Genomic DNA, 19,839 nt, shown 5'->3' with positions numbered 1-19,839 from the left:
AGGACATGTGCAGTGAGCATCTGTCGGAAACAGACAGTCGGCAGATCAATCAATGTGTGAATCTGATTTGACGTCAGGCTGCTATTTTGGAGTTCAGCATTCCAATTCCATAGATATACGGCACAGAAACAGGCCATTCAGCCCATCCAGCCCATGCTGGGGCCTTTGCTCCACTTCAGCCTCCTTCCAACTTTCCTCATCAAAATTTATCATCATAAACCCCTTCTCCTTTCCCCCTCATAATTCTTGCCCGACTTCTGCTTAAATGAATCTACATTATTCATCTCAACCCTTCCCTGTGGTAGTGAGTTCCACGTTCTCACAACTGTGGGTAAAGATGTTTCTTCTGAATTCCCGATTGGATTCCTTGGTGATTATTTTATGTTGACCATCTCCAGTTATGCTCTTCCCTACAGAATATAACCCAGTTACTTATTTGGGACATTTTTGGAAGGTCCATCAGCACTCCCTTGAAAGTCACTGGTTAAATCACTCAATGCCGGGACACAATGGAGGAGAATGTTTTGTCCACAAGCCCCTCTCTCTCTATCCATTCTATCAAAACCTTTCAGAATTTCAAATACCTCAATTAGGTCACCCCTTAGCCTTCTCTTATCCAGAGAAAAAAAGACCTGATCTGTTCAGCCTTTCATGATATATTTATGCACGTATTCCTGGTGAGATCTATATAATCTTCTCCACATCCCTTTCTATGCCTCTCTATTCTTTAGAAATGAATATCCTGTATGGGGATCAAGCCCACAATCCTAACATCATGCTCTCGCTAACAGAGCTAATCAACCATGAGGAAACCTTACTCAATCTCACACAACCCATCATGCACTCAACAACAGCAAGGGACATCCCCACCAGGACTATTTAATGGGATCATAAAATCCCTACACTGCAGAAGGAGGCCATTCGGCCCATTAAGTCTGCACCGACGACAATCCCACACAGGCCCTATCCCCGCAACCCCACACATTTACCCTGCCAGCCCCCTGACACTAAGGGCCCGATTTTACCAAACCTTCACACCCGTTTTCGGGCGCGAAATCGCGGTAAAGTTGGGCGTCGGGCCTATACCGCGATCTGCACCCGATTCCGAGCAGATCGCGGCTTTACCGACACCCGATTCGGGCGCGGGTCCGGCCCGCGCCCGAATCGGGCGGCCCGACGATTTAAATGCATTAGCATGCATTTAAATCGACTTAATGAACCGCACGCCCAACCCACCCCAGCAGAACACCCACCCCCGGATCAGACCACCCTGGGAGGCAGGCTCCCCTCGGCAGAGCACACCCCCAACCTATGGTGATCTCCCTCCACCATTCTTCCGTTAGCAAGATAAGCTGTATGTTCCTCAGCTAGATCCACTTTGGTCAACACAAAGATGGTCCTTCTGCCTTATGGGTCCATCTGGCTCACCAAGTCAGTTACAATACTGCGTTCAGCATCTACTGAACCATCTTGGATACAAAGGACAATGAATGGTACTGGTTGATCTTCCTGGTGCTATCAGTACTGTAACATCAGGAATGGCTGCCGACACCAAGGATATAATTTTTAGCATAAGCAAGGCTTACATGCAGAACCCTAATGTCATTATCCTTTGTATCCAAGATGGTTCAGTAGATGCTGAACGCAGTACTGTAACTGACTTGGTGAGCCAGATGGAGCCGTCACACCCCCTCTCCTCCTCCCAACCGCCCCCCCCCCCCCTCTGCCCCCCCCACCCCTCCAGAGGGTGATCTGGGTCCCGCCCCCTCTCCTCCTCCCATTCCTCCCAAAGGGTGATCTGGGTCCCGCCCCCTCTCCCCCCCACCCCACACACACACCCCCAGATGATTTGGGTCAGAGAGCCTCTCTCTCTGCCTTTTTCTCCCCGCCCGGGCGCGCTCCTTCGGATTTTTTTTCCAACTGCGCATGCGCTGTTCAGAGCTCCGATTGGTCCGGCAGCGCAAATCGGACCGGAGCAAAACGCAAAACGCAGATGGGCGCTTGAAAGAAGATTCCGGGCGCGGATCTATTTGACGCCCGGATTCGGCACTTAGACTCAAAATGGTAAAATCAGGCCCTAAGAAGCGATTGGCGGAAAAACCCATCTGGTTCACTAATGTCCTTTAGGGAAGGAAATCTGCCATCCTTACCCAGTCTGGCCTACGTGTGACTCAAGAGCCACAGCAATGTGATTGACTCTGAACTGCCCTCCAAGGGCAATTAGGGATGGGCAATAAACGCTGGCCAACCAGCAACGCCCAGGTCCCACAAATGAATAAAACAAAGTTGACCACCCAGTAGAACAAAAGAGCAAGAAACCCAGCTGTAGAAAGCACAGAGCTGCCAATATTAGAATGCATTGGCACAGTTTTAGGAGGAACGACAGATTCCACGACTGAATAAAAAACCGCACGAGGTGCAGAAATCCGAAAATTATTAAATAAACAAACTCTATTCCCAACAAATTGATAAATTCTGTACTTGGAACAAAATCCCAACAATATCAAATCAAAGGGTAATGTCACATTGCATTATTTAAAAAAGATAACATTATGAATGGTAAAATGGAATAGAATTTCAAAACGTCATGTGAAATTAAATAATAATGATATTAAATAATGTTCCTTTGCCAGTAAAAGCTTTATGTGAGCATCTGCAGACCCAAATACTTCAATGCTGTCTGTAAGTAGATAGAGAGAAACTGTTCCCATTGATGGAAGGATCGAGAGTCAGAGGCTACTGGTTTCAGGGGATTGGCAAAAGAGCCAAAGGCACCGCGTGTAAAAACCTTATTACGCAGAGAGTGGGTGTGTTGTCTCTCCATGTTCTTCCGACCAAAATGAATCCTTTCACAGTTTTCTAAACTGTATTTCATCTGCCACATGTCTACCCATTCCACCAACTTGTCTATGGTTCTTTTGAAGTGCTGCACCATCCCCTCGCGGTTCACCGTGCTTCCAAATTTATTTTCATTCACAAATTTTGGAATTGTGTCCTGCATACCATGGTCTAGGTTATTAATATATATCAGGAAAAGCAAGGGTCCCAACACTGACCCCTGGGGGAACTCCACTACAAACCTTCCTCCAGCCCAAAAAACATCCATTCCCTCTTTCCTGTCACTCAGCCAATTTTGTATCCATATTGCCACAGTCCATTTTATCCCATGATATATAACTTTGCTCACAAGGCTGTTGTGTGGCACTTTATCAAACGCCTTTTGAAAGTCCATGTATACCACATCAACAGCATTGCCCTCATCAACCCTCTCTCTTGCCTCTTCAAAAAATTCCAGCGAGTGAATTAGACATGATTTCCCCTTAACAAATTCATACTGCTTTTCTTTGATTAATCCACATTTGTTCAAATGACTATTAGTTTTGTCCTTGTTTAATGTTTCTAGAAATTTCCCCACGGCCAAAGTTAAACTGACTGGCCTATAGTTGTTGGGCTTATCTTTATGCACTTTTTGAATGGAGGTGTAACATTTGCCATTCTCCTGTCATCTGGCACCACCTCTGAGTCTAAATCAGACTGAAAAACTATGGACAGTGTCTCCACAATTTCCACTCTCACTTCCCTCAGTATCCTTGGCTGCATCTCATCTGGTCCTGGTGCCTTATTCACTTTAAGTACAAACAGCATATCCAATAGGTCCTTGTCTATTTATATGCGTAAATAAAACTTTGGGATTCTCTTTTATGTTGCCTGCCAATCTCTTTTCATACTCTCTCTTTGCTTTTCATCTTTTATTTTACTCCCCTCTGAACTTTCTATGTTCAGCCTTGTTCTCTGTTGTATTATCCCCCTTAAATCGTGCATAAATATACTTTTGCTTTGTGATCTTAATCTCTATCTCCCTTGTAATCCAGGGAACTCTGAATGTGTTTGCCCTACCTTACCTTTTGAGAGAATATACCTTGACTGTACTCAAACTATCTCTCCTTTAAAGGCAGCCCATTGTCCGCTATTGTTCCTCCTGCCAGCCTTTGCCTCCAATTTATTCAGCCCAGATAACCATCCTTGCTCCATCGATGTTGACTTTCCCCCAGTTAATTATTCTTATTCTCAATTATTTTTGTCTTTCTCCATAGCCAACCTTATAATACAATGATAATTGTTCCCTAATTATTAACTATTCTTGTCCTTTTCCACAACCAACCTAACCCTTATGATACAATGATCACTGTTTTCTAATTGTTCTCCTACTGACACTTGACCCGTGGCCGACCTCACTCCCAAGAACCAGGGGTGGGATTCTCTGGCCGCGCTCGCTCCAGAACCGGAGAATCCCGCCCGAGATCAATGGATTTTTGCGTGGTCCGTCCCCCCACCCGCTACGATTCCCATGGCGGCAGGATGGGAGAACTCCCCCCCCCCCATCAGGTGTAGCAGTGCCTTCTTTCTCATTGGACTGCAAACATACTGCTGTTGGTAATTCTCCTGAACACACTCTAAGAACACTTCTCTCCATCTGCCCTGCACACCACTACTATCCCAGTCTATATTTGGATAATTAAAATTTCTCATTATAACCTCTGTAATAGTTCTTGCACTGCTCTGTAACAGATTTGTTCCTCTATATCCTTCCCACTAGCTGATGGCCAATAGACTACACTGAACAATGCAATCACACCTTAGCACGAGCTAAATAGATTCTGTCCTTGACTCCTCTGGGATATCCTCTGCCTCCAGCACTGCAATGTTCTCCTTAATATTCCCATCCCTCTCCTTTTTCTTCCTTTCTGATCCTTCCTGAACACCTTGTATCCAAAAATATTTAACACCCAATGCCACCCATCTCTGAGTCAGCTCTCTGCTAAAGCCACAACATGCTATTTCCAATCAGTGCCTGTAACTCACCAATCTTATTAATCACATCCTGTGCATTCACATACATGTACATTGACCCTGATTTAGACTTTATTACTTTCTTCCCTTTCTCTGACCCCGGCCTAGCAAATTGCTGGGCCGTAACATCCGGAGTTCCATAACATAGGAGTCCTGTAGGGGTGACTGGGGGTGTGGGGGAGTCCCTAAAATTCAGCATGGCCAATCCACCTACCTTGCACGTCTTTGGACTGTGGGAGGAAACCGGAGCATCCGGAGGAAACCCACGCAGACACAGGGAGAACGTGCAAACTCCACGCAGACAGTCACCCAAGGCCAGAATAAATCCTTGAACCCTGGCGCTGTGAGGCAGCAGTGCTAAGCACTGTAAGGAAGGATAGGCAGCAACCCCTCCTCCATGACCATCCTCAACACCAGTGTCCCACAAGGCTGTGTTCTCAGTACTTTACTATACTCCTCATACACCTATGGCCAAATTCCCCTCCAACTCGATTTTCAAGTCTGCTGGTGACACCACTGCAGTGGGTCGGATCTCAAACAATGATGTGACGGAGTACAGGAAAGAAATAGAGAATCTGGTGAACTGGTGCGAGGACAATAATCTCTCCCTCAATGTCAACAAAATGAAGGAGATAGTCACCGACTTCAGGAAGCGTAGTGGAGGGCGTGTCCCTGTCTACATCAATGGGGATGAAGTAGAAATGGTCGACAGCTTCAAGCTTTTAGGTGTCCAGATCACCAACAACCTGTCCTGGTCCCCCCCATGCCAACACTATAGTTAAGAAAGCCCACCAACGCCTCTATTTTCTCAGAAGACTAAGGAAATTTAGCATGTCAGCTATGACTCTCTCCAACTTTTATAGATGCATCATAGAAAACATTCTTTCTGTTGTATCACAGCTTGGTATGGCTCCTGCTCTGCCCAAGACCGCAAGAAATTACAAAGGATCGTGAATGAAGCCCAATCCATCACTTAGACCAGCCTCCCATCCATTGACACTGTCTACACCTCCCACTGCCTCGGCAAAGCAGCCAGCATAAGCAAGGATCCCATGCACTCTCTTCTTCCCTTGGGAAAAAGATACAAAAGTTTGAGGTCACGTACCAACTGATTCAAGAACAGCGTCTTCCCTGCTGCCATCAGACTTTTGAATGGACCTACCTTGCATTGAGTTGATCTTTCTCTACACCCTAGCTATGACTGTAACACTACATTCTGCACTCTCTTGTTTCCTTCTCTATGAACGGTATCTTTTGTCTGTATAGCGCGCAAGAAACAATACTTTTCACTGTATGTTAATACATGTGACAATAATAAATCAAATCAAATCACTGTGCCACCATGCTACTCTTTCATTATGTATATTTTAAATTGTCTTTTAATTCATCAGTTAAATATCTGAAGCATGCTTGGATGGGCTCAGAACTCAAGGGTAATATAATATTTTTTTTAAAGTGCAGATTATCCATTCTGGTCGATGTTTTACAGAACAAGATTATTAGCATAGTTTAAAAAGCAGGCAGCTGCTTGAAGAGGATTTAAATTAGTTTACAAGCCAGCCTTCAGAAGCACAGACTCGAAGAACTGCTGAGACACAGAAAAGCATTTCATCCACTTAGTCAATGTGATCTGGTTAATCATTTACAATAATCGAAAGATGGGGCATTTTAAAAAAATCTCCCTAACAAAAACTTCACCTTAAAGAGACCATAAAACAGCATAGCAGCAATTTTAAGTTCAGTGTGGGAATTGGATGGGTGGGAACAGGCATCTATAACTCGGAGTGAGACAATGGATAAGCCCCATTGCACCATTTGTAATGACTATTTTGAAATGTCTGTAACGTCCCTATTTAAACAGCTCAGATTGCAACATGATCTGTGTAGAAAACTTCAGCATCATTGCATTTTCTGTCATGGCCACTTCAAAATGGTTGCTTTGTTCTTTCAGATATTTTACACACTGTGGTGAACCATCGTTGGTTCCCACTGTGGGATTGTTCTAATGTTGTTGTTGGGCTAGGGTGGGACTGATACACCTGTGGTTGTTACGGTTGTGGCACATCCCAGTCGGGCTCCGCCTCCTGGGAGAGGTATAAGACCCCCTGCTCGGGCGGGACCTCTTCAGTCTGGGATAGTGTGTTAAAGTTCTGATAGTTCCATTGTTAGTTAATAAAAGCCTTCTTTTACCGAAGCTTCGTGCCTCGTGTCCAATTGATGCGCATCACACACCAAGTATATTTTTGCACCAAGAAGAAAACACTAAAGCTTGGGATGGCTGTGGCAGAGGCAGAGTGGGTGAAGGCCACTCTTTAAGGCCTTTCAGCCAATGGTGTACCAAGGGGCTGTCGAACCCTTGGCTTTTCAGTCTGTATTCAGTTTGGTCAATATTAATTGGAGTAACATCTAGGTCAGAATTCTACCGGCACGCCTGCCCCAGAATCGGGGTGGGCGAGGCTCGCAGAACGACATTCTCCATTGGCCTCGGGCCGGATCTTATGAGCCTCGGGCGAGGCGGTAAAATTCCAGCTATAGTATTGGACAAAACTGATTTAGTTTGCACCTTAGGTAGTTGCAACAACCTTGAATGCTCATTTAATGTACTTTTGTAAATGTTATGAATAAAGTATGAAGTGTCCTGGTCGCTATGAGGTCCCGGGAAGTCCCAGGCCTCATTTTAAAATGATTGATGGGCTTTCCACTTGATAGCGTTGGGAAACAGGCAGACCACCCCGTCCACAGGGCACAATTCCCCGGCCGGCTCCCAAAGTCTGTTCAGAGTGGGATTGCATCTTTCCAAGTGGGGTCAGATTTCCTTCCACCAGGTTTCACCACTGCAGTGTGAGTGCGATACTGGTAACCACCACCTTAATTCCCCATTCACCAACAGTTCCAGATCTTACCTTCCCTTCACCATTCACCGTCACTGCTTCCAGTTAATCACAGTGCAAAAAACAAAAATCATAGAATCTACAGTGAAGAAGGAGGCCATTCGGCCCATCGAGTCTGCACCGATCACAATCCCACCCAGGCCCTATCCCCATAACCCCATGCATTTACCCTAGCTAGTCCCCCTGACAATAAGGGGCGATTTGGCATGGCCAATCCACCTAACCCGCACATCTTTGGCCTGTGGGAGGAAACCGGAGGAAATCAACATAGACACGGGGAGAATGTGCAAACTCCACACAGACAGTGACCCAAGTCGGGAATCGAACCCAAGTCCCTGGAGCTGTGAGGCAGCAGTGCCGCCTACTGAACAGCCTCAGACAAAAAAATAAACATTACAAACCAAATCTAGAAATGGAATAATTGTACATTGCAAACAAAGGTCAACTAGTCATCCTTCAGTATTCCCTTAGTGCCTGCCACCTGTGTTCCTTTGCCTGTCCTTGTGCTCCTACACAGAACGATCCCAGTGACTGTCACGTGGCTGGTGGAAGATTTGTTACATTTACTGTGTGAGACTGAAGATGGCCTTGGAGGACGAGGTTGAGCAGTTCCGTCTCTCGAGGGTGCAGCTGCGGGATGCACCGTCTCAGCCTGGGCTGCAGCAGTCTGACTGACTGTTGTCGGGCCACAGCAAGAGCACTGACAGAGTCGCAGTGGTGGGATCATGATCTCTGTCGTCCTGGGAGAATTCAGCGGGTCTATGCTCCATGGAGCTGCTGCCACCCCTCCTGGGACAGCCCCTCAGCATCCCTGGTAACCTGTTGGTGGAGAGATTGCTGTGAAACTTTACATTCCCTGTGACCAAACATCATCACCACTGGTATCTGCAGTCATGCTGGCAGCAGACTGACCATGCCGGACAGAGGCCTGAGTTCTGACCGAAGCACCAAAGGTTTGGCGGAATCCACTTGTGGTGTAATGGATGTGAGTCATTGGCCAACTGACATAGCATTATGGTCAGGTTCACAACGGGGCAGCACTCAATGGGCCAAATGGCCCAAATCTGCTCCTATATCGTATGGTGTTAGTAGAGTTGGGCACTATTTCTCTACTGGAAAAGATGGGTTCCAAGTTCTTCACAAATCTCTGTGCCCAGTGCTCCTGGAAAAAGCAGCCAGCACAATCAAGGACCCCACGCACCCTGCACATTCTGTACTTTTCTGTTGGGAAAAAAGATACAAAAGTCTGAGGTCATGGACCAGCCAAGTCATGAGCAGCTTCTTCCCTGCTGCCATCAGACTTCTGAATGAACCTACCTTATATTAAGCTGATCTTTCTCTACACCTTAGCTATGGCTGTAATATTACATTCAGCACCCTCTTCTTTCCTGCTTTATGAACAGTATGCTTTGTATAGTACGCAAGAAACAATACTTTTTACTTTATCTCATTACATGTGACAATAATAAATCAAATCAAATCAAATCCTCACAGTCTTGCCATTACACCAAGCCTTTCAATATGTGTTTCATTAGCTTCCTTCAGTAAGTTGCCCCATTGAAGTTCTCAGCTGCATCCTCTGCAATAGAGCTCCAGTGCAACTTTGGCCTCCAGTGGGCTGGCACTGCCCAATGTCTCGCCTTGTGTAGCGAATGCCTCGATGCCATCCCCCAAGCTAAGTGCGATGTCAGTTGGTGGGTTGCGAGTGGGAAATTGAGTGACGGTGTTTCTTAATAATTCGAGAATTTTTACGCCCCCACTGCAGCCTAGTGAGACGTAAGTTCCTGGGTGTCTGAGAGGAGAAAGGAACAGGGGTCGGGCTTAGGGGGGATGACGGCAAGGGGAAAGCAAGAGGTGCTTGCGAAGACTATCAGCAACTTGTAAATTAGAAGAGAATGTGGGATGAGGAGGAAGTGGGATTTGAGAAGGGGGATTAGCTGTGAGGGTACGGTCATCGCGAACGGTTCCAGCCCCTTGGCTGGCCGTAACCTCAGTCATTATAATTTCCAATGATAGCCAGCACTGTCTAGTCAAGGGTGTGGTGTATTGAGCAGTGTGTAAGGCCAGTGGTCAAGGGTGTGGTGTATTGAGCAGCATCTCAGGCCAGTGGTCAAGGGTGTGGTGTATTGAGCAGTGAGTAAGGCCAGTGGTCAAGGGTGTGGTGTATTGAGCAGCGTCTCAGGCCAGTGGTCAAGGGTATGGTGTATTGAGCAGTGAGTAAGGCCAGTGGTCAGGGGTGTGGGGTATTGAGCAGTGTGTAAGGCCAGTGGTCAAGGGTGTGATGTATTGGGCAGTGTGAAGGGCAGTGGGATTATGGTGCATTTGAAGGTGAATTCTTCAACTTGGCCAGTCGTGCAAAGTCATTAAACGTTTTGCCGCACATCTTCCACCGTTGTCGGAGGCTGACTCCTGGCATTAATTACCCCGGCTGTCTGCTCTCTGAAGGACCTCCTGTGGAACTTTCTGAATTCCCACCAAAGCCGTGGGTTTTTGGACGAGTGAAATTTTCAAGACCGAGAGAGTTCTGAGTCGATTAGCTCAGTTGGCTGGGCGGCTGGTTAGCGATGCAGAGTGACACCAACAACGTGGGTTCAATTCCCGTACCGGCTGCAGTTATTCATGAAGGCCCCACCTTCTCAACCTTGCCTCTTGCCCGAGATGTGGTGTTCCTCAGGTTAAATCACCAGGAGTCAGCTCTCCCCCTCAAGGTGGAGAGCAGCCTATGGCCATCTGTAACTATGGCGACTTTTATTAGGTAATGGCCCAGAGGGATTGCAGCACAAATTCACCGGAATGATACTGGGATTTAACAGGATTGAGCATGTGTAGCATTGTTGTGGTGGTGTTTTACAGTTCCCTTCGGAAGGCCGGGTTGCTGTGGCAACATGCCATTTTAACATGCAACTTATACTTTTGGAGATTTGGATGGTGATGGTCGAAGCTTACTTTCTACCATCACCATCACCACACCTTACTTTCTTTCCATACACGGCTGCTCAGCAACAGGCTACACTTACCTCACACTTACCCCACACATTGGAAGGATTCTCAGGTTGATACCCAGCCTGTTTGGCCAAGTGACGACCTCGTCCTGGAGTGGGGCTTGAACCTGGGACTTCTGGCTCAGAGGCAGAGACACTGTCCGTTACAGCACTGAAACCTTCTCAATCCCCTGATAGGGGAACTTTCATTCAATAACGGCCCAATTCGGGTCTGACGCCAATCGCCTCCTCCTGTATGTTAATGCCAAATACCAAGGACATTATCATGGATCTTTTATCCTGTGACAAGCTACCATGATGTGGAGATGCCGGCGTTGGACTGGGGTGGGCACAGTAAGAAGTCCAACAGGTTTATTTGGTAGCACAAGCCACAAGGTTTGGAGCGCTGCCCCTTCATCAGGTGAGTGGGAGTTGTGTTCACAAACAGCGCATATAAAGACACAAACTCAATTTACAAGACAATGGTTGGAATGCAAGTCTTTACAGGTATTCAAGTCTATCTGTAACCCCCACGACTGGCCTGGGCTTGCAAAGTCCCACTAACTGTCCTTTCTGGAGACAATACACATCTCTTTAACCTGTGCTTAACCCTCTCTCCACTCACATTGTCTGTACCTTTAAGACTTGATTACCTGTAAAGACTCGCATTCCAACCATTATCTTGTAAATTGAGTTTGTGTCTATATATGCCCTGTTTGTGAACACAGCTCTTCACTCACCAGATGAAGGGGCAGTGCTCCGAAAGCTTGTGGCTTGTGCTACCAAATAAACCTGTGGACTTTAACCTGGCATTGTGAGACTTCTTACAAGCCACCATATCAGCCTTAATGGTTCTGGGCCATCGATCTGGATAGAATCATAGAACCCCTACAATGCAGAAACAGGCCATTCAGCCCATTGAGCCTGCACCGACAGCAATTCCACCCAGGTGCTATCCCCGTAACTCCACTTATTTACCCTGTTAGTCCCCCTAACATCTTTGGACACTAAGGGGCAATTTAAAATGGCCAATCTACCTAACCTTCTTTTGACTGTGGGAGGAAACCAGAGCACCCGGAGGAAACCCACGCAGACACGGGGAGACCGTGCAGACTCCACTCAGACAGTGACCCAAGCCTGGAATCGAACCCAGGTCCCTGGCACTGTGAGACAGCAGTGCTAACCACTGTGCCATTTTGTCCCCCTATGGGGGGGGTTTGCAGTTTAGCTGTTCTGAGGCTGGCATCCAGTGGCAGCCTTATGGCCCCAGAACCTCTAGAAATCCAGGAGGGATTTACCCCTCCGCTGCAATTATTTCTTATTTTAATTTTTCAAAGATTTGGTGAGAAGTTGCTTCCATGTTGAAGCACATTCTCAATAACTTACCCTCCACTGCAGCTTGCTGTTCCTCTCACACTCTCTGATTGGCCCTCTATTTTGGGAGCTCATCCACAGCCCTCAATTGGACAGAAAGTTTGTCTCCATGTCAATTAAGGGGGTGCCTCCCCCCCCCACCGAAAATCCCAAAGGTTGAGCACTCCCCACCCCGAGTGTGTTTGGGCTGTGGAAACTATCACGATTCCTGTCCCCCCACACCTGACACAAAAATCCAGCCCCTTGTTATCGTACCACGGAGATAAACTAAAGGACAAAGAGCAGAATAAAACATGATGAAAAAGTGAAAAACAGGATAAAATCCCACTTGCTTTTAACTCGAACTGCCTCACCGTGACCTGCGTTCCTAATATATTGCCTGCAGAATACCCAAGTTACAATTTTACACCAACTAAGCCAACTAAGTTGCAAATATCCACAGAATTGATCTCATGGAGGCCATTCAAGATGGCGCCAGAGCGATGGGCGGCACGGTGGCACAGTGGTTACACTGCTGTCTCACAGCATCAGGGGCCCGGGTTCGATTCCTGGCTTGGGTCACTGTCTGTGTGGAGTTTGCATGTTCTCCCAGTGTCTGCGTGGGTTTCCTTCGGGTGCTCCGGTTTCCTCCCACAGTCCAAAGATGTGCGGGTTAGGTGGATTGGCCATGCTAAATTGACCCTTAATGTCAGGGGGATTAGCAGGGAAAATACATGAGGTAATGGGTGTAGGGTATGGGTGGGATTGTTATCGGTGTAGACTTGATGGGCTGAATGGCCTCCTTCTGCACCGTAGGGATTTTATGTAATGCAAAAAAGGAGCATGGTGACTTCTTGCAAGCTGTGCCCAGCACACCCTCTAATTCTATCTTTTCTCTCGTTCTATGCTTTTAAAACTCTAACTCTTTAAAACTCTGTAACAATGCTTTAATTCAATCTCTTCTTCCACCTTCTTCCGTCGGGAAAAAGATGCAAAAGTCTGAGATCACGTACCAACCGACTCAAGAACAGCTTCTTTCCTGCTGCCGTCAGACTTTTGAATGGACCTACCTCGCATTAAGTTGATCTTTCTCTACACCCTAGCTATGACTGTAACACTACATTCTGCACCCTCTCCTTTCCTTCTCTATGAATGATATGTTTTGTCTGCAGAGCGCGCAAGAAAAAATACTTTTCAATGTATGCTAATACATGTGACAATAATAAATCAAATCAAAAATTAAAATGTGGTCAAAATTCAACAATGGGTTCCAATAATTTTCCACAACCTAACTGTAGCTATGCCTTACCATTCTGTTTATTCACTGCTGTCTTAGTTGCTCAAGTGTCTTGTCTACTTTGGCAAGATATGTTCCCGGGTGATATGACTGGAAAATTATCTTTTCACGTGCCTCTTTCCCCCTCCCGCATCTCCTTTACTCGGCTAACCTATGGCACAAGGAAAATGACAGCACGCCAATAGGCCTCATTGAACAAGTTAGCCAACATCTTGTAACCCAGTGCTCAGTTCCACCACAATGGGTAGAAGTAACAGAAGAGTTAGAAGGATCACAAATATTTGATTTGATTTGATTTATTATTGGCATATGTATTAACATACAGTGAAAAGTATTGTTTCTTGCGCGCTATACAGCCAAAGCATACCATTCATAGAGAAGGAAAGGAGAGGGTGCAGAATGTAGTGTTACAGTCATAGCTAAGGTGTAGAGAAATACCAACTTAATATAAGGTAGGACCATTCAAATATCTGACAGCAGCAGGGAAGAAGCTGTTCTTGAGTTGGTTGGTACGTGACCTTAGACTTTTGCATCTTTTTCCCGATGGAAGAAGGTGGAAGAGAGAATGTCCGGGGTGCGTGGGGTCCTTGATTATGCTGGCTGTTTTTCCGAGGCAGCGGGAAATGTAGACAGAGTCAATGGATGGGAGGCTGGTTTGTTTGATGGACCAGGCTTAGTTCATGATCTTTTATAGTTTCTTGAGGTCTTGGGCAGAGCAGGAGCCATACCAAGCTATGATACGTCCGGAAAGAATGCTTTCTATGGTGCATCTGTAAAAGTTGGTGAGAGTCATAGTGGACATGCCAAATTTCCTGAGCCTTCTGAAAAAGTAGAGGCGTTGGTGGGCTTGCTTAACTATTGCATTGGCATGGAGGGACCAGGGCAGGTTGTTGGTGATCTGGACACCTCGAAACTTGAAGCTCTCAATAAAAGCGCACAATAAGACTTTATTCGATTTGAGGCCTTAAATTTTCTTCAGTTTGGATCTTTGATGCGGAGCACACTTTGAGAATGCCATTACCAGTTTGAAAAGCATCCTTAGGCAGAGGCTTACTGAAATGGTCATGTTTTTCGCAAGTATAATCGCATTCTTTACATTTCTGAGCTCCCTGATCTGCTCCTACGACTAATCTGCTCATATAAAAAGTGCTGATTTTTATTTCGCATTTCATAAAGGAAACTCTGCAAGCAAAGGTTAATCGGTAAAGGGGACAAAGATGTTTTATAATCTCCAGCCGCACTGAGAGGCAAATGCATCAAAACCGAATCATTTTCTGATACCGAACCCACGGTTGAATCTGAGGAGTAATCTTTGGGGTGGTAAAATGTATTAATAATTATCAGATTTTAGTGGGTTAATTAAGCATTCTGCTGACACATCTGTCTGCTGCATATACACTTTCAGGCGATGGTGCTAAAGGTTCAATATAAAAGCACTCAGTCAACAATAGCACCTTACACTTTTATTCAGAGCCCCCTCCTGCCTGCCTGTCACCAGTCAGAGACAGGGTGAGCTTGTACAGGGTAGCAAACCTGTCTCTGAGCCACAATGCCAAGGCTCGTTCTACCAAATCCTGGCCTGGAAGATAGAATCCCCTCCTACGAAGAGTTGGAGAAGAGGGAGACTGAAGAGGCGGATGACCGACCCAAATGGGACAACAAAGCTCAGTACATGCTAACCTGTGTCGGATTCTGTGTGGGATTAGGAAATGTTTGGCGTTTTCCCTACCTCTGCCAGAGCCATGGAGGAGGTACGTAACTTAATTCAGCTTGGTATCGGTCGACTAAACGGTGCTAGGAAGCCATTTTCATTCCTCTCGCACAAGTATTTTTATTACCTTTTGACCTTGATGTTATAAAGAGAGACTTGAGAGGTGGGAATTATTCACACTGGAGCAGAGGAGGCTGGGGTGAGATTGAATAGATGTTTTAAGAATCATGAATGGTTATGATAGAGCAAATATGGACCAGCTTCAGTGACAATTGATCATCAATTTAAAATTGGGAATAAATGAGTGAGGAGGGAAACGAGAACAATCTCTGCATACCGAGGGCTGTTGGAGGATGGAATACTTTGCCACAAGGAGTGGTTGTGGCAGTTAATAATACAGGATAGGGGTAAAAGGGGCCATCTCACAGTGATTGCAAGCCAGTTTCTTTTTGCTAGAGGTGCGAAATGTGTTTGACAAATATGTTTCTTCACCGCAGTCATTGTTATTGGGTACATGTCCTCCAGCTAAAATATCAACTGTGCACTTAAAGGAGCTCTGGAACCGTCTGCACAGCTGTGTGTAAAGGGAAACTCACAGATGATAGCATGGGTTGAGGTTTGAGTTGAGGTTGAGTACTTCAGTTGAGGTTTCCTTCATATTTGTCTGTTCGCCCATAAGAGTTTAAATGGCCGGCCATATTGGCGTCGGTATTCATTTCTGGTAACTGATGCACCTCAGCAATGTGCTCTGAATATCCCAGTGGAATTCAGCAATAACAGCAGCAAGATGGAAGGAAAATAACCATCGGGTTTGCCCAAGGTTGAAGTAACATTCAGGGGGGCCAACGCAACCGGGTCATTCTAGAATGTGCTGTTCATTTATGCATTGGCAGTGTTTACATACTGCTGCTGTGGTGTTTATTTTGCAAAGTACTATTCGAATACGATGTTAATATGAACACAATCTGATGTACTCTGCTGTACGGTTTCAACTGGGTTGTAAAGTTATAAAATGACCCAGTGCAGCAGGATGACAGATTGATTCCATTCTGTGGACCCAGTCCTTTGTGCTATGGGGCAGAAACTAAAACAAAGATTCCAAAACAAAGTTTCCATTTACCTCAGGAATTGGTAATTCTCAGGAAAATCTACAAAATGTACAAAAATTGACCAAGCATGTAAAATCTGTGTCAAAAGTTCTGGCAGTTCTCAACTTCAACCCAGCATAGGTTTGTTGGGCCGAATGGCTTCTTTGTGTGCCTGTTGTTGATGATTAATGGTCACTCTAGGACCTCATCCAGTTACTGCTTGGATTTATAGAAACATAGAAGATAGGAGCAGGCGGAGGCCATTTGGCCCTTCGAGCCTGCTCCGCCATCATTACGATCATGGCTGATTGTCCAACTCAATCGCCTAATCCTGCTTTCTCCCCATAACCTTTGATCCCATTCGCCCCAAGTACTATATCCAGCTGCCTCTTGAATACATTCTAGGGTGGCGGGGCAGCTCATGCAAGCTTGGCAGCTTTCACTGGGCAGGTTGGTGAGGGGGCAACGGTCGGGCTGTTCCTCTTAATGGGCCCCTTTGGGCCTATCAGAGGCCCCACCCCCAGCAAAATCTTCCCCCCACCTTAGTTCCCTGCCCCTGTGGTCTGTCTACCCTGGCCATCCTCCACTCCCCTCACATCCCTTATAGAATCATAGAATCCCTACAGTGCAGAAGGAGGCCATTTGGCCCATCACGTCTGCACTGACCACAATCCCACCTAGGCCCTATCCCCTAACCCAATCTATTTACGCTAGCTAGTCCCCCGAACACGAATGGGCAATTTAGCATGGCCAATCAACCTAACCTGCACATCTTTGGAGTGTGGGAGGAAACCGGAACACCCAGAAGAAACCCACACAGACATGAGGAGAACGTACAAACTCCACACAGTGACCCAAGGCTGGAATTGAACCCGGGTCCCTGGCGCTGTGAGGTAGTAGTGCTAACCATTGTGCCACCGTGCCGCCCATCCCTTGCCGTGACCTTCCAACCCAGCTGTGGCGATAATACCCCCACCAACCCTCAACTCCAGCTCCACCTCCTTGTGGTTGGGGACTGTTGCAGTCCCAGCAATGACCTGGTGGTGCTGCTGGGACCATAGAGATGGCAGCCTTTGATTGGCCAGCAACTCTTTGAGGCGGGGTCTCCTGCCCAGATAGGAATTGAACCAATTAACATTCCAATAGCTGTAGGATGATTGTGAAGCAACCAACTGGAGCAGGAGTGGACTCACCCCAACTTTTTCATGCTGAAACCTGGGACGGCACGGTGGCACAGTGGTTACCACTGCTGCCTCACAGCTCCAGGGACCTGGGTCCGATTCCCGGCTTGGGTGACTGTGCGGAGTCTGCACATTCTCCCCATGTCTGTGTGGGTTTCCTCCGGGTGCTCCGGTTTCCTCCCACAGTCCAAAGATGTGTGGGTTAGATGGATTGGCCATGCTAAATTGGCCTTTGGTGCCCCAGGATGCGTAGGTTAGAGGGATTAGTGGGGTAAATATGTAGGGTTACGGGGATAGGGCCTAGGTGGGATTGTTGTTGGTGCAGGCTCGATGGGTTGAATGGCCTCCTTCTGCACCGAAGTCCCATGAAATGGAGTCCTAGAGCTTAAAGTGAGGAGGCAGGAAAATGTCCTACACCAGGGAGAGTTCCATACATTTGCAACGAGCTGAAATTTGTACTTTGTAGGCTCTGTAATTACAGCATGCGATACTGATGTGCAAACTCATGATGGGTGGGAGTTTTCTCCTCCGCCGCTTACTGTCAGTGGGATCTGAGTTCTGGTCGTTTTGTTGTCAATGGGGTTCCTGTTGACTGCACCGCTCACTGCCGGGTAACTCACAGCAGGGGGTGCACCATTGGCGAGACCATCAGATCCCACTGGTATAAACGGCAGCAAGATTTTGGCGGATGTGTTTGTCTGAAATTCCTCTCCCTGGTACTTTATTGTCAATGCCTCTAGCAACAGCTTACATTTATATAGCACCTTTAAAGACATAAAGGGCAGGTTTTCCGGCCACGCTCGCCCCAAGACCAGAAAATCCCGCCTGAGGCCAACAGACCTTTGCACGATCCATTCCCGCCCGCTACGATTCCCGTGGCAAGAGGGACAGGAAAACTCTGCCCAAAATGTCCCAGGGCTTTTCACAGGAGCGTTATAAAACAAAATATGACACCGAGCAGCAATGGGAATATTAGGTCAGGTGAACTAAAGTTTGCTCAAAGTGGTGGGTGTTATGGAGTGTCTTAAAGGAGGGAAGCGAGGTAGAGAGATGGAGAGGTGTAGCAAGTGGGTATTCCAGAGATTGGGGCCTAGCCAACTGACCACCAATGGCGGAGCCATTAAAATGGAGGATGCTCATGAGGCCAGAATTACAGGAACGCAGACACCTCAGAACGTTCTGAGGATTACAGAGGCCCTGGAGGTATTTGAACACAAGGATGAGGCGTGATGAGGGGTAATCTTATAGAGGTGTATAAGATCACAAGATGTATGGATAGGGTGAATGCACTCAGTCTGTTTCCCAGGGTTGGGGAATCGAGAACTAGAGGGCATAGGTTTAAGCTAAGAGGGGAAAGAATTAATGGGAACCTGAGGAGCAACTTTTTTTACACTGAGGGTGGTGCGTCTGTGGAATGAGCTGCAGGAGGAAGTGGTTGAGGCAGGGACATTGACAACATTTAAAAGGCATTTGGACAGATACATGGATAAGAATGTTTTGAGGGATATGGGCCAAATGCAGGCAAATGAGGTGAGCTTAGGTGGGCGTTTTGGTCGTCATGGGCCAGTTTGGGCCGAAGGGCCTGTCTCCGTGCCATAGATTCTATGATTCTATGATGAGAACTTTAGAGGCGATGTTAACAAGTTTATGTCACGTGGTTTGATGTCTCCACTGAGAGAACAGAGAGGACTTTCAGATGAACACATTCCAGAGATGATTCCCTGCTCCAGCAGAGAACAACTCACAAGACATGCTTTGTGGGACACTGTGGGCATACAGCCAGAATGCGTCATCCATTCAATAGGTTCCCCGTGACCATGCACCCCATCGTGAATGCGATAAATGGACCCCTGTCCCTCAACACAATTTCAGCATCACAGTGTATGAGGGCTAGAAGCATTCAGGACAACGATTTAGAAAGTCGTCTAGTCAGTACAGCATAAGAGGAGACCATTCAGCCCATTGAATCCATGCTAGCTCTCTGCAGAGCAATCCAGCCAGTCTCAAATTCTCCTTCTGTATCCCTGTATCCAAGTAAATTTATTTCCTGTCAAATTTCCTTTTGAAATCATTCATCAGCTCTGCTTCTAACACCTCAGAGGCAAAGAGTTCCGGATCATCACCACTCACTGTGAAAATAAAACCCTCTTCCTCACATCTTCCCTTTTATCTCTTGTCTAAAGCCTTAAACCTGTCTCTGAGCCCTTACCATTAATTAGTGTGCGAACCTTTCCAATCTCTCCTAACCTTTTCATCCTTTTCAACCTTTTGAGGTGATGGCCTAGTGATATTATCACTAGACTATTAATCTAGAAACTCAGCTGATGTTCTGGGGACCCGGGTTTGAATCGCGCCATGGACGCTGGTGGAATTTGAATTCAATAAAAAATATCTGGAATTAAGAATCTACTGATGACCATGAAACTATTGTCGATTATCAGAAAAACCCATCTGGTTCACTAATGTCCTTTAGGGAAGGAAACCTG

The 19,839-nt window shown here is 46.5% G+C and overlaps 1 protein-coding gene across 1 annotated transcript in view; it reads left to right on the top strand.

Moving 5' to 3' along the window:
• The first annotated feature begins 14,842 nt into the window (after nucleotides 1–14,842).
• The window catches only part of slc6a19a.1 (solute carrier family 6 member 19a, tandem duplicate 1), a 46,571-nt gene continuing 41,574 nt past the window's right edge, over nucleotides 14,843–19,839 (top strand). The window contains exon 1 of the mRNA XM_078229164.1: nucleotides 14,843–15,124. Within this exon, the coding sequence (XP_078085290.1) occupies nucleotides 14,923–15,124 (202 nt within the window). The 5' untranslated portion in view covers nucleotides 14,843–14,922. The remainder of the gene's footprint in view (nucleotides 15,125–19,839) is intronic.

This window comes from Mustelus asterias, chromosome 2, assembly GCF_964213995.1.
Source record: "Mustelus asterias chromosome 2, sMusAst1.hap1.1, whole genome shotgun sequence".
NCBI classification, from domain to species: domain Eukaryota; kingdom Metazoa; phylum Chordata; class Chondrichthyes; order Carcharhiniformes; family Triakidae; genus Mustelus; species Mustelus asterias.
The sequence above is the reverse complement of the archived record's forward strand: the minus strand, read 5'-3'. Positions and strand labels throughout refer to the sequence as shown.